Here is a 15,301-nt window from a genome sequence, read left to right on the forward strand (position 1 = left end):
CCACTCCTCTACGTTGGCAGTGTCGTATCCATCCTCTTTGAAGTCAAGTGAGTAATAAAATCTCAGTTTTTTTTTTTAAAGTTAGTCTGTTGAGATATGTTTATCTATTATTACAGTATCCATCTTGTTTGTTTAAGTTGTCTGTTGAGATCTGAGTTTTTTGTTTTGGGCACATTTTAGATATATCATTAAATTTGTAGAGAAGAAATGCATGTCGTATGCACACAGACATAGAGAACCGTGGGAGCCATTCTGTTTTTAGGAAGAAAAACCATTTCCTTTGCAATGTACTATAATAATAGATAATTGGGTTAAGAATGTATTATATATGTGCATGCTACAAATATATGTATATATACATACCTTGGAGTTTAGAACATGAATTCCAACATATTTGGTATCCCATCTAAACTCTGCAAAGCTACCAGTACAACAATGTTGAAAGACATTATCATAAGCTGCATTGTTGTTCTCTACTTTGTTAATGTTTTTAGTGATGTAGTTCCAATAGAATACAATCTTTGTTGCCTTGTATAACCAAGAAGCTCTCCATATTAATTCGTCCTATGTCAAACCAATTTATTTAAGATTCATATGTTCGAGAAAATTTGAAGACAAATGATTCAATTAGTTTTGTTCCTAAACATACATGTAGGCTTTCCTCCTACTATTAATCATTTTAGTAAAGGTGTTACAATATATGTTTAGCAGTGCAAGCAATTTGGTTTAGTAATCTAATTTGGTTTATTGGCCTTTACTTGACCAAAATTTGAGTAGAAAACCCAAGATGAGAGTGTTACCCTTCCTAAATTGTTTAGAATGCATGTTTAACTAGTTTACTGAGTGTTAAGGCTTTAGGGTTAGCAATTTTATTAGACTTAGCAAGTAATAGCCTTGAATTTTTCCATCTCGCACCTATCTCGCACCTACCAAAATTTGAGTAGAAGTCTCAAGATGAGAGTGCATCCATGTTTAGTAAGTCTCTGATGCAATTATATTTAATTAGTTTTTTTATGCAGGTTTCAGTACGACTTCGACATCAACTAACGTTCCCATGTACAAGATTGACCCTGCTCATCATTTTCAGTCTATAGTAAGCAGTTTATCTCATTTAGAAAACAGTACGCGTAAAATAAAGGCTAAATTGAAACCGAATCAATTAACCTTATTTAGAAATACAAAGTTTCGCCACTTTTTGGATCTTAATATAGTCTTTAATGGGCCGCTCATCCACTACTTATTGTTAAGGGAGGTGGAAGATGAAAGGGTTGATCATATTAGTTTCAAGATAGGGGAAGTTGTGTGCAGTTTTGGTAGGAGAGAGTTTAATATGATGACGGGTATGGAGTTCTCAACCAAAGCCTATTGAATTGATTGGGAATAGTAGGTTGTTGGAGAAGTTCTTCGAACAAAAAAAGTGTATTTATATAAGTGACTTAGAGGACACATTTGTGGAATACAAGGGGGATGACGATGACGATGACATAGTTAAATTAACTCTAGTGTACTTTATAGAGCTGTCATTGTTAGGAAAAGATAGGCGAACGAAAGTGGACCGAACTTTATTTAGGATTGCAGATGATTGGACCATATTTAATAATTACGATTGGGGAGGGTTGGTTTTTGGACGTACAATTTCTGCCTTAAAACAAGCCTTAGACATGCAACATGCCAAGGGAAAGAATAAATCAACTAAGACAAAATATACTGTCATAGGATTTCCGCAGGCATTACAGGTATGTTACTTTACTTCCTATGCACATATTTATATATACATATATCTTGGGACGCTTGCTAAACTTGTTTTGTCGAACATGGAATAGGTTTGGGCATATGAGTCTATACCAACCATCACTGAATGTGGTGTACATAAAGTAAGCAACGATGCGATACCACGAATGCTGAGGTGGGTGTGTGAACTATCGCCAAAGTCTCATGTCCTACAGAGCCAGGTGTTTGACTCGCCAATGGTAAGTATCAACAAACAGTAACTTACCAAATGCATGACTTTGTTCCTTTATGTTTTGACTAACTAACTACATTTCCACTTTGTAGTTCATAATTAATGTGGTAATTAAGATGATGCCTGAAGAGGAGGAGCATCTAAGAATGTCTTCAGAGGAACTTGTTAAGAAATCCCATCCATCTAACACCGTTTCTGAGAAGAATGGTGATTCAAAACGACCAGGAGAAGCTAGTAATGATGACAATGACTGCAAAAAGAGTAAAAAGAGTAAGAAAAAGAAGAAGTGGAAGTCTAAGATGAAAGAAGTTGTTCGAAAACTCAAATATCGAGTAACGGTTCTCGAGAATGAACGTGGAAGCCTAAAATCAATGTTGTCGACTATATTGAAACACCTTGAAGTTCAAAAAAAGGTTAGGAATCAAAGTTTGTTTAACATTTTCAAAGTTTGTTTAACATTTTCAAAGTGTTCCTTACCAATACATTTTGACATTTCCAAAGGGTGAAGAAGGAGACTGCACGGGATTTGAAGGTCATGATGCCCAGATCGAAGATGTTGACACACCCGGTACACCTTCTTGGTTGAGGATGCCAAAGGAGGATGACACAAGTGATGGGGTGAAACACGTTGAACTTCAAAAAAATGTTAGAAATCAAAGTCGTGTAATGGGGTGAAAATCATCCTTACTAATACTTTATTTTGACATAGCTAATGTTGATGATTAGCTTATATCATTATCCTTAGTAATGCATTTTGACCTTCTATAGGGTGTTGAAGCAAATCGCACGGAGGATGACACAATGGACGAGTTGGATAAGAAGGTTCATATTGATTTGGAGGAGCCAATAGACGTCGTTAACGATTTCAATGAGGAAATTGGAGTAAAAAGTCTTACCTATTTTGATTCAGGCGTCATGAAAATAGAACCATTATCCACTAAAAGATCACATGTTCGGCCCGCACGTAGCAAGCGTGCAAGTGTATACTTGTCAATCCCCTTCACAGCTTTAGTTAAACGGTCTACAAAATCAACCACCACCACCTCTCAGTCTCAACCATCCGTCTATGATCCTATGCACAAAATACCTAACACCCATTTAGATCGACTCAGAGCTTGGATCACAGACAAGCGTACAAAAGATGAGGTGCGTGAAACTTTTCACGGGAAAAAATCGAAGGAATTTTCAGAGACTTGTTCATGTGTCGTCGGTGGTTGGCGGATGAGGTAAAGACTTTTCTTATTATTTCTTATTTACAGTTTTAGAGCACTTAGTAAAACCATGTACGTTAACTAAAAATAGTACCTTCAAGAAGTTGGTTTGATCGCATAACCGAATTAAATGTTTTCTTTTGTTTCTATTAGCATTTGGATACACTCTTTCTTCTCATTCGCTTCAACATTAAGACAACCATGATACCTTCTGCTCAAAACTTCACAACTGTAGACACACTCCTCATGGTTTGTATTCGCAACCATACTTTATATACTGAATTTGCTTTTGATATTTGTCTTATTGTCTTATTGTATTTCGGTTTGACATAAATACATATACATGCATGTGTATTTTTTTCCTTCCAGCGACTATTAGTTGCGAAGTGGCCTGAATACCAAGAATAAATTAAAGAGAATCGACCATTTCACGGGAAGGAGGAGTATCGGTTGGTTGACTATGTTGTCGGATCAAAACAAGACTTTCAAGATCCTTGGGTGAATGTTGATTACATTTATTCTCCATTCAATATCCATGGAAATCATTGGATTCTATTATGCTTGGACTTGGTACGTTGTCAAGTTAAGGTATGGGATTCACTTCCGTCGCTTACGAGTGTCGAAGATATGAGAAGCATATTAATGTCAATTCGAGAGATGGTGCCAAATTTGCTCGATACTACTGGATTCTTTGTTAGGAGAGGCGGATCATCAACACACAAGGAACCTTGGCCACTTGTCATTGTTGACTCCATTCCACTGCAACGCAACAATAGTGATTGTGGTGTATTTACAATTAAGTATTTCGAATATGAAGCTTCTGGTTTAGATGTAGCTACATTATGTCAAGAAAACATGTCATATTTTAGAAAACAATTGGCATTTCAATTATGGACCAACAATCCCATGTATTGACTTTTAGTTCCAACTTTTGAAGGAATTGTATATGTTTCAAATTATGTACATAAATAGTTTTATACAATGGAATGAATACCATTGTTGTTTTATGGTATGAAAAATTTTATTTCATTTTCTTGGGAAAATTGTAAAGTGTGCAGAACTTTTATATAATGTACAGCAATGCAGGTGAGAGCAACATTCTCATGCTCTTAGAATTAGGAAGGTCAATTTATCCCACACTATATGAAAATTTCACCTCTTTGAATGCTAATTGTTTTTGGCAGGTGTCTTAGAAACATTTCTGGATATCTGATGTATGAATATAGGCATTCTTGATGCTTAGTTGATTTTCTTAATTGTGTTAGTTGCTGAAAGTCACGAAAATGGAAAGTTTGTTCTGTCAAAATCCTGGTTTTGAATTAAACATTATTCTTTACAGCTTTGGAGTTGTTCTAATGGAAGTACCAACAGGAAGAAGCCCATTTTCTAAGACACCTGTCAGGAAAGCAACAGGAAAGCAGAATGAGAGAACTAAAAGGTAATCTGAAAGAGATGGTAGATCCTAGCATATCATAGGCTCAGGTGGAGAACGCAGTCAAAGTGCTAAAGATCGCACTTCGCTGCACGGCTAAGATTCCATCTACAAGGCCCTCCATGAAAATGGTGGTTCATATGCTTGAAGAGGCTGAACCTTGTAACTTTATTGACATTGTTGTCAAGAAAGAATGTAAAAACTAAAAGTAATCAGCAAGATTTGCATCATTACTACTGCAGTAGCAAAAGGAGAGCATTTATTGAGTTTTAAAGCACACAATATTCTTTACTTCTCACGGATGATTCAAACATTATTCTTTACAGCTTTGGAGTTGTTCTAATGGAAGTACCAACAGGAAAGAAGCCCATTTTCTAAGACACCTGCCACGAAAGCAACAGGAAAGCAAAATGAGATAACTAAAAGGTAATCTGAAAGAGATGGTAGATCCCAACATATCATAGGCTCAGGTGGAGAACGCAGTCAAAGTGCTAAGGATCGCACTTCACTGCACGGCTAAGATTCCATCTACAAGGCCCTCCATGAAAATGGTGGTTCATATGCTTGAAGAGGTTGAACCTTGTAACTTTATTGACATTGTTGTCAAGAAAGAATGTGAAAATTAAAAGTAATCAGCAAGATTTGCATCATTACTACTGCAGTAGCAAAAGGAGAGCATTTATTGAGTTTAGTGTTAGGTCATAATAGGATTTCAAGTCTTTCTCAAAAAGCTTGAAATGCCAAAGGAGAGCATTTCTGTTAAAAACGACCACCTGCTTTAGCTATGAAGTTCTACCTTATTCAAACTTTACAGAAAGATGAGATTAAAGTGAAAAATATTCCTTAAACTCAAGAGCACGGCTGTACAGAAACTTGTGACACAGTTGTACAATTTATAGAACAGATTCAGATCAAATAAGGGCATAGAACAAAATATACACTCAGAAATTCATATTTTGCACAATTTGCAGTCAACAGAAATTTATAGAATAGATGCCAAAGGAGAGCATTTCTGTTAAAAACCAAATACCATATAAAATGGTTGTTACACGCAACGTAATACAAACATTGTAAAAAAAAAATACAATGAGTAAATATTCTATAAATAGTTAACAGTAGGATAAATAAAAAGAGAAGGAAAGTCTTGAAGTTGCAGAAGAAAAGTCTTCAACTTAGAATTGTCAGTGAGATGACTTTAGTGATCTTGCAAACAACACAGGACACAATTTTATAAGCATCTTCCACCTGCATTAAAACAATGAACCTTTTGTACATTGTGATCATGCAAACAACTCAAGCACAAACCAAGCAAGTATAAAACTATTACTACATACCAAGACGGGTACTAATCTTGTATGCTCGACTTCTGAATGTATGAAACTGGATTGGTACACGTTAATCTATTGTGGCCTGTTTCTTTACATCGACCACGTTTATGCAATTTTGGTGCTTCACCGACACTTGGAATCCTATTTTTCTTTGGTCGACCAACTCTTTACACTACTTTCGGAGGTAAGACAATCATATGTACATATTCTTCACTTGTCTTCCATTCCGACTGATTCCCAACTGGGTAGACGACCTCCGAATATGCTGCCAACAAACATTCATTAGTGTAATAGTTAGCACATAAGCTATAAACATTTATATTGTGATCCCGTGCAACAGCAATGGCATGTGCGCATGGTCGTTGCTCAGCTTGAAACTCCATACAAGTGCACTCTTGAGTATGAAGATTTACGACCTCCTCTTTATCTAAATCTTTAACATGGAATTGGTAACAATCAATTGGGTTGACTTTCATTGTCAAAGCTCGTTCTTGTTTCTTTTGTAGAACTAACTCTGCCCATTTAGTCAATGTAGACGTCACTTTAATGCCTTCTTCTCGACGCTCCCAAAACCAACGTTGTAGCAAAGCTCGAACATGTTCAAGGAATGAAGCAATAGGCAAATCTCTAGGTTCTTTCAGTATAGAATTCATGGACTCTACTATATTTGTTGTCATCATATTATATCGTCTTCTTGGACAGTGAAAACGAGACCATCGTGTTATTCCAACATCGTTTAAATATTTTCCTGAATCCTTAGGAAATGCAAGAATACTTCTCCACGCTTCTGAGAACGTTGATTCACGATATGTTCTAGATGCATTGTAAAACAAAGTAGCTATAATGTCATTCTTATATTTATCATTTCAAATTTTGAGTCAAGTGTTGGACACAAAGTCCATGGAATGCGGAGGGAAAAACCGATGCAATACACTTAGAAAAACATGTTTTTTCGATCTGTCACGAAGCCTAGATTAGGCACCTCTCCTATTGCACCTTTCAATTTCTCTAAGAACCACTGTATTGAAGCATCTGTTTCTCTGTCCACCACTCCAAAGGCAAGAGGATAAATTTGATTGTTACCATCCAAGCAAACAGCAACTATCAACTGACCCCGATATTTGTTCTTAAGGAATGTTCCATCCATGACTATAACCGGTCTAATGCAGTTTAAGAATCCTCGAACACATGGACCAACAGCCATAAAAAGATATTTGAAGAAACAATCATCTTCAAGTTCCATGTGAAATATTGTACCTACATTTGCAAGTTTGAGAGCTTCACCATATCTAAGCAATAGATTATATGACTCTTCAGGACACCCTCGCACTCGTTCATACGCATTTTCTCTAGCGCGCCATGCTTTTTCATAACTCATATTTATGCCATAGTCTTGCCTCATGTCTTCTATGATATCATGTGGTTTGTATAGACGACCGACTCCCTTGAACTTTGACTTTATTAATTCTCCAACAACCCAAGATTTTGCTTGCCTATGGTCACGATTCAAAACGTCAAGAGAACACGAATGGACTTTGACATACTTTTTTAATCTTAAATATATTTGAATCCTTCAATCTCATCGCTCGCAGTCTCCAACCACACTTGTTGTCAATGCATCTAACAAAGAGAACCTCTTTTGTATACTTTTTTACTACAAACTGAAAAAAAAAATTCATCGCCAAGACACTTAATCTCATTGACAAATCTTTTTTGGAAAAAAATATTTGTCCTACATCAAACTCCTCACTTGTAGAGCTTTCTTCGGACCAATCATTCCTATCTGTCTTCAACTTTTGGCTAGAAGAGCTGTAACGAACTTTAGATTTTCCTTTGCAATCTTTTGTAGGAGCATCTCTATGTTGTGGGATGTCAAATGATTCACTATTCATCTCTACTGGCTCCCATGTAAAAGTCTCATCTTTCGAATCATATGACTCATATGATTCCCATATAACCGAAGTGGTCCCTATCACGTTATCACACAAGCCAACTTCAACTTCACGAACATGAACTTCATTCTCATTTAATGTATCCATTACAATTGGAGAATGAGGGTTTAAGTTATGAGCTTGGTTGCTGCCATATACTGAATTGTAATCTTTGCTTAACACTTTTTTGCTTTGATTGCTTTTAGGCTCAAATGAGACGTATAAAGGGACCTCTAATGGATTTTCACTAAGAAGATAAAACTTCAAATCACGGTTATTGCTTAACTCAAATGGAGGAGCTTCGTGTTCCACTTTTATCTCATATATGCATCTTATCATTACGTCGAAATTTGAAGGGTCAACTTCTGCAAGGTCATATAATTCTGCCTGTAAATCTTTATGTGTTATTTCTTTACTGATAACGATGCCTTTTAACATGCCTCCTTCATATTTTCCTCGCCTCTCATCCCACGTACCACCGTAACGCACTAACATGGGAACATGTGACATCCTTAAACCACCTTATACTTTTCAATTACTGCAAAAACTGATTTGAAGTTAGAATTTGACATATCACATAAACAAAGTTTATTAAAAAGCAGTAGGTAAATACTAAATAAAACGTGCATAGTCACACCCTACATGATTTATACATTTAAGGTGCAAATATAGATACATATAACACAACACGATTCAGATTCGGATTTAAAAAAAAATTAAAACAAACCACAATGCGTGAGATGTTCGCCGGAGTAGATGATGAACGATACCGGAGTAAAGCGGAAAGTTGACAAACTTTTGAGAGAGGAGAAGAATTGCAAATGGGTTTTTCTTTTTTCTTTTTCCTTTACATAATCTACGAGAAGGATGCAACAAATGAGTTTTTCTTTTTTCTTTACGTTATCGATGAGACTGCAACAGAAGGATTTTTCTTTTTTTTTCCCTTTACGTAATCTGTGAGGAGGGGAGAAGAAGGCTGCCTTCGAAATTCTTTTTTTTTCCTTCAGGTGAATGACATTGAAGAGAGAGAGAGGTTGGAAAAGAAGAGAAGAGCAAATGTGAATTGAAATTAAATGAGAGTATTTTCGTCATTTCACCTCCAATTTGTTCTAAATGTCAACTTTTTTACAATCAATCCTAAAAGTCTTTATCTACCCCATTTTTGGCCTATTTTTGTCAATTCCACAATTTATCTTTATTCGAACCTTTTCACCCAAACCCGCAATGATCGAAGAACAATCACGCACGAAGGAGTCGCGCTCGCTACCTCAAGACCGACCGGGAAAGTGACGCGGTGGCTGAGCTTGACGAACGGAGATCGGAGTGGACGAAATCAGACGGAGGCGCGACAATTGCGAATGGAGAGGTGCGACGGTTGAGCTTCACGGACGGACGGAGACCGGTGCAGACGTAGCCAGACGAAGGCGGCGATTGGGGCTTCACGAACGAAGAGGTGATGCAGCGTCTACGGCGTGAGGCTCGACTACGATTGGAAAGGAATAGGAAGGGAATGACTGCAGCGACTGGGTAGGGTAGAAAAGAAGAAAAGAAACGAAGAAGAAGAAGATGAAGGGTGGGGGGAGGCGTGAGAGGTGAAGATAGAGAGAGAAATTGATTTTTCTCTTTTTTTTTAAACAATTATAATAATAATTTTTATTCAATTCTAACTATTATTATTATTTCTTATATAATTAAATCCTTATTCCCCATCCTTTCCCAACAAATCCTAAAATACAATAACACCTCAAAAACTTAAAATCTTCAAATAACGATGATTTGATATAAATAAAATAAGATAAAAATATATTACCTTAAAATTTTGGGGTGTTACATTCTTCCCTCCTTAAGAAACTTTCGTCCTCGAAAGTTCTAATCCTCAAATAACTATGGATAACGAGCTCTCATCTCATCCTCTCGCTTCCATGTCGCCTCTTCAACTCGATGGTTCTGCCTCAAAACCTTTACTAATGCAATCCCTCAACTACAAAGCATCTGCCTCTCTAGTCAAAATCTCGACTAGTTGCTCCACATAGCTCAAATTCTCATCAATCTCTAGTGGTTCGTAGTCCACCACATGAGATGGATCTGCCACATACTTTCTCAACATCGAAACATGAAAAACATTATGAACTGCAAAGAGAGATGGTGGTAATGCCAAACGATACGCCACAACACCAATTCTCTCTGAAATCTCAAATGGTCCAACGAAACGAGGACTCAACTTCCCTTTTTTTTCAAAACGCATAACACCCTTCATAGGTGCTACCTTCAAGAATACCTTATCTCTCACATCAGCATAACTTTTCTGTCTATGCTGCGTTGTTTGCATACGTGCTCTAATCTTCTGCATAGCTTCATTTGTCGAACCAACTCAGGACCCATCAATCTCTGTTCACCAACCTCATTCCAACAAATAGGAGATCTACAACATTTACCATACAAAGCCTCAAATGGCGCCATGCCAATAGTAGCCTGAAAACTGTTATTATAAGCAAACTCCATCAAATGCAAGTGAGAGTCCCAACTACCTGAAAACTCTAATGCAAAGCTCGCAACATATCCTCCAACACTTGGTTCAAACGTTCAGTTTGACCATCAGTCTGTGCATGAAAGGTTGTACTAAAATCTAATTTGTGCCCATGGCAGTATGAAGTTCCTTCTAAAACTTGGAAGTAAAACGTGCATCTCTGTCAGAAACAATAGACACAGGCACTCCATGCAGTCTCACAATCTCAGTTAAATATTATTGTGCCCACTTACTGTGTAACCCTTCAAGATTCTAGGCAGTCTTGTAATAAAATCCATCGACACATTCTCCCACTTCCATTCTAGCATACTCAAAGGCTGTAACAAACCTGCTGGTTTTTGTCTAGGTGCCTTAACCTGCTGACACACTAGACACTTACGAACAAACTCTGCCACTTCCCTCTTCATATTACGCCACCAATAAACTCGTTTAGATCCTCATACATTTTCGTACTACCAGAATGCATGGAAAATGGGGAATTATGGGCTTCATTTAGTAAGTCACTCTTAACTGCAATGTCTACTAGCACACATAGACGTCTCTCAAACAACAGCCCACCATCAGAGGATATGGAGAACTCATCAGTTTTCACTGATCCTACAAGGTGACGTCTCTCCACCAAACAAGGATCACTACTCTGAGCACAATAATTTTTTGCCTCAAAGTTGGTTGCACTGTTAACTGAGCTAACTGTGAGGTGACTGCCCCCACTGATACTACAATCTCAGCTCTCTCAATGTCTCGATGTAATGGGGCCTGTCTGGTAATAAGTGCTGCTGAATGTGATACTTTCCCACTAAGAGCATCAGCTACCACATTCGCTTTACCTGGATGGTATAATATCTCATAGTCATAATCTTTTACTAACTCACGCCACCTTCGTTGTCTCATATTTAACTCCTTCTAGGTGAAGAAGTATTTCAGGCTCTTATGGTTAGTAAAGATTTGTATCTTTTCACCATACAAGTAATGTCTCCAAATTTTTAGTGCAAAAACTATTGCTGCCAACTCCAAATCATGCGTAGGGTAGTTCTGCTCATGACTTTTCGATTGACGAGAGGCATAAGCAACCACCTTACCCTGTTGCATTAAAACATAACCCAGTCCTTTTCTAGAGGCATCACTATAAATAACAAAACTACCAGATCCATCTGGTACTGTAAGAACCGGCGCAATAACCAGCTTTTGCTTAAGGTTCTTAAAACTATCATCACATGTTAAGCTCCAAACAAAAGGAGTCCCCTTCCTGGTAACGAGAAAAGTCCTCCACAAACCTCCGATAATATCCTGCTAAACCCAGAAAACTACGAACCTCACTAACTGTAGAGGGTCGAGACCAACTGGTAACAACTTCAATCTTTACAGGATCCACAAACACTCCCTCACTAGATACCACATGACCAAGGAAAGCCACCTGCTTCAACCAGAATTCACACTTTGATAATTTAGCATAAAGTTTATTGGCTCGAAGAGTCTCTAAAAATGTATGTAAATGCTCCTCATGTTCAGTCTCTATCTTGGAATAAACCAAAATATCATCAATGAAGACTATTACAAAAGTGTCTAAGAAATCCTTAAACACCTTTTTCATCAAATCCATAAATACAACAGGTGCATTGGTCAAATCAAAAGACACTACAATGAATTCGTAATGCCCATACCTCGAACGAAAACAGTCTTAGGAATGTAACTGTCTCTAATCCTCAACTGGTGATAACCTGACCGCAAGTCAATCTTAGAGAATACAGTGGCTCCTTGCAACTGATCAAACAAATCATCAATTCTGGGCAGTGGATACCTATTCTTGACTGTCACCTTATTAAGTTCTCTGTAATCAATACAAAGACGCATCGATCCATCCTTCTTCTTCACAAACAGTGCTGGTGCATCCCAAAGGGACACACTAGGTCGAATAAAACCCTTGTCTAGCAACTCTTGTAACTGTACCTTCAGTTCTTTCAATGGGAGTAGTACCTGGCTCCAACACAGTAGCAAAATCAATCTCCCTATGAGGCGGAAGTCCTGGAAGCTCTTCTGGAAAAACATCTGGGTATTCTTTTACCACAGGTTTTGAAGTTAAAGAAATCTCACCTTCCCTAGTGTCCACCATACTGGCCAAAATACTCCAGGTACCCTGGTTGAGCAGTTTACTAGCTTTCATAGCTGAAATCACTTTAGGTAGTACCACTGTTCCTACCGCTTTGAATTTAAAACTAGGCTTGGTAGGAGGACTGAACACTACCTTCTTTTATGAGAACAATCAATGCTAGCATGATTAATAGCTAACCAATCCATGCCTAAGATTACATCAAAGTCACGCATATCCAATACTCATAAAGTTACATCTAGCACACGACCAGTTATCTCAATTTTACATGCTTTGATCTTTTCCTTAGACAACATAATTTTCTCAGACGGTGTAGACATTGATAAAACGTAATCTAAGGGCTCCACCTCTAAGCATGCATGTGTTACAAATAACGAGGAAATAAAAGAATGGGAAGATCCTAAGTCAAACAAAGTTAAGGCAAAGTGCCCTAACGCTAGTAGCGTACCTGTCACAACTGTGTCAGCCCTCTCTGCCTCTAGTCTACTAATGGCAAACTTGTACCCCGATGTGGGGCTCTCACTCTCTGACTACTCTGCCTAGTCTTAGTAAATCTCAAGGGACAACGATCAACCATGTGTCCCTCCTGCCTGTACTTGAAGCAAACTCTGGTCCCACCTAAACAACGACCTAGATGGAGCCTTCCACACGTGTTGCATAATGGCTTCTCTCTAGTAGTGTCCCCTGCCCTACCAGGACTCTGCTGGAAACTGCAAAGAGGACCACTTAATCTCAAGTTCCTCTGAGGAACTTCCACAAACCACTTTTCTACTTTCCTTTTCTGACCATATGATTTTCCCTTATCAAAATTCTTTGCATGAACCTCGTCCTTCCCAATACTTATATCCACTGCAAGACACAGTGCTTCAGCCTGAGTGGTGGGCTTTAGTGCTTACACAAAGCCTCTGATCTCATCCCTCAATCCTCTAACAAACCTCTCAGCTCTGGGCTGCTAATTACCAACAAGCTCAAGGGCAAAGCGCGATAGCATGTCGAACTCCTGGTCATACTCCTCAACTGTCATGTGTCCTTGCTTCAATTCCAAGAATTTCTGGCTTTTAACATCTCTAAGGTTAGCTGAGAAAAACTTGGTATAGAAGCAGTCTCTAAACTGGTCCCAAGTGATCTGTCTCACATCCCCACCTAACATACGCATCGTGGACCTCTACCAGATAATACCTTTGTCCTTGAGAAGAAAAATAGCACACTGAACCCTATGCTCCTCTTGACACTTCATGTAGTTAAATATGGTTTCCACAGTGGACAACCACAACTCTGCCTTGGTAGGATCCTTCAGTGATCCATCAAAAGTTTAAGGGTCAAATTTCCTAAAGTCTCTCAAGTGTTTCTCCTCGGCAGAAAGCTGGTTTGGTAGTATATGTGGCTGTTGTACAGCCGATTCCTGTGTAGGAGGGGCTACAGGTGTAGGTGGAGCTGTTGGTACAGGGAGAACCACTTGTGCAGGCGGAACCACTATTGTCTGCTGGTTCTGAGCCATATCAACCATAAGATCCATGAACCTCTGCTCCATGTGAGCAGCCAGTGTAGCTAAATCGGTGTGAGTCACTGGTGCAGCAGGTATTTGCTGTTCAGCTTGACCCTCAACAGGTTTATTACACCCTGCTCCTCTACCTCGGCCTCTACGACCTCCTCTACGTGCATCTCTCTTTGGCGGCATAATTCCTATTATCCACCAATAACTCTCTTTTAATAGTCTTAAACAAAGGAGTACTTCATACAGTCTAGTTTAAATTAGGCAAAGTCATGCAAATAAACCATACATATAAGCATAAAGCATACCTAATGAGAGACGAAGGGTCACGTTAGCCATAGGGACACAAAAACATAGAATTACATAATAAGTCAGTCTACAGAACCTAAAACTTAGGCTCTGATACCAACTGTAAACACCCAACTTTTCTAACTAAGTCGAAGTCATTAATTTTGACAAAGAGACCTTGATTGACACAAAATATATTAAAACTCATTTGAAATCAAATGATCAAAGAAAACAAACTTAAGTTCGAACCCTATTTCAAATAACCAAAAAAAAAAAACTCAAAGAAATACTTACAAATCATCAGTTCATGAATTCAGTTAAACCACAAAATTTTCTAAACAGTTACAAGTACTTAAAGGAAATAAGAAAACAAAACATTAAGCGGAAGCAAATTAAAATATTCCCTAAGGAAATCACGCTTCCTATGGAGTACCCTGCACAGTCAAAGTCTTGTGATCTCGCAGGATACACATAATCAGTCTAACGCCCCGAAGGACGCATAAATCAGTCTAGTGTTTTGCAGAAACATATATCAGTCTAGTGCTCTCGTAGGATACTACATGACCAAGGTATGACTCCTGCTTCAACCAGAACTCGCACTTAGAAAACTTGGCATATAACTTATTCACTCGAAGGGTCTCCAACACTTGATGCAAATGCTCCTCATGCTCAGCCTCTGTCTTGGAGTAAACCAAGATGTCATCAATAAAAACTCATAATGTCCATAAAAGAGGATTAAAGGTCGTCTTAGATATATCACTGTTCCTAATCCTCAACTGATGATATCTCAAACATAAATCGATCTTAGAGAACACCGTGGCTCCCTGCAGCTTATCAAATAGGTCCTCAATTCTAAGCAACGGATATTTGTTCTTGAATGTCACCTTGTTAAGCTCTCTATAGTAAGGCAAAGACGCATCGACCCATCTTTCTTCTTCACAAACAACACTAGTGCTCCCCAAGGTGACACACTAGGTCAAATAAAACCCTTGTCGAGTAGTTCCTGAAACTGGACCTTCAAC

The 15,301-nt window shown here is 38.2% G+C and overlaps 1 protein-coding gene, 1 long non-coding RNA gene and 1 pseudogene across 2 annotated transcripts; 1 reads left to right on the top strand and 2 right to left on the bottom strand.

The window, feature by feature from the left end:
- The first annotated feature begins 378 nt into the window (after positions 1-378).
- On the top strand, positions 379-4,095 carry LOC116404493 (annotated as a pseudogene).
- Positions 4,096-5,558: 1,463 nt separating this feature from the next.
- On the bottom strand, positions 5,559-6,804 carry LOC116404432. The gene is made up of 2 exons (XR_004217279.1): positions 5,941-6,804; positions 5,559-5,851 (listed from the first exon to the last, which is right to left on the bottom strand). It is a non-coding gene; the product is annotated as an uncharacterized LOC116404432 (long non-coding RNA).
- Positions 6,805-9,846: 3,042 nt separating this feature from the next.
- LOC116404494 lies at positions 9,847-11,283 on the bottom strand. The gene is made up of 5 exons (XM_031887007.1): positions 11,113-11,283; positions 10,805-11,029; positions 10,434-10,552; positions 10,197-10,344; positions 9,847-10,086 (listed from the first exon to the last, which is right to left on the bottom strand). Exons 1-5 carry the CDS (start codon positions 11,281-11,283, stop codon positions 9,847-9,849), a joined length of 903 nt encoding a protein of 300 aa, XP_031742867.1.
- Between the last annotated feature and the right edge of the window lie 4,018 nt (positions 11,284-15,301).

The sequence above is a fragment of the Cucumis sativus genome, chromosome 6 (genome assembly GCF_000004075.3).
Source record: "Cucumis sativus cultivar 9930 chromosome 6, Cucumber_9930_V3, whole genome shotgun sequence".
Taxonomy (NCBI): Eukaryota; Viridiplantae; Streptophyta; class Magnoliopsida; order Cucurbitales; family Cucurbitaceae; genus Cucumis; species Cucumis sativus.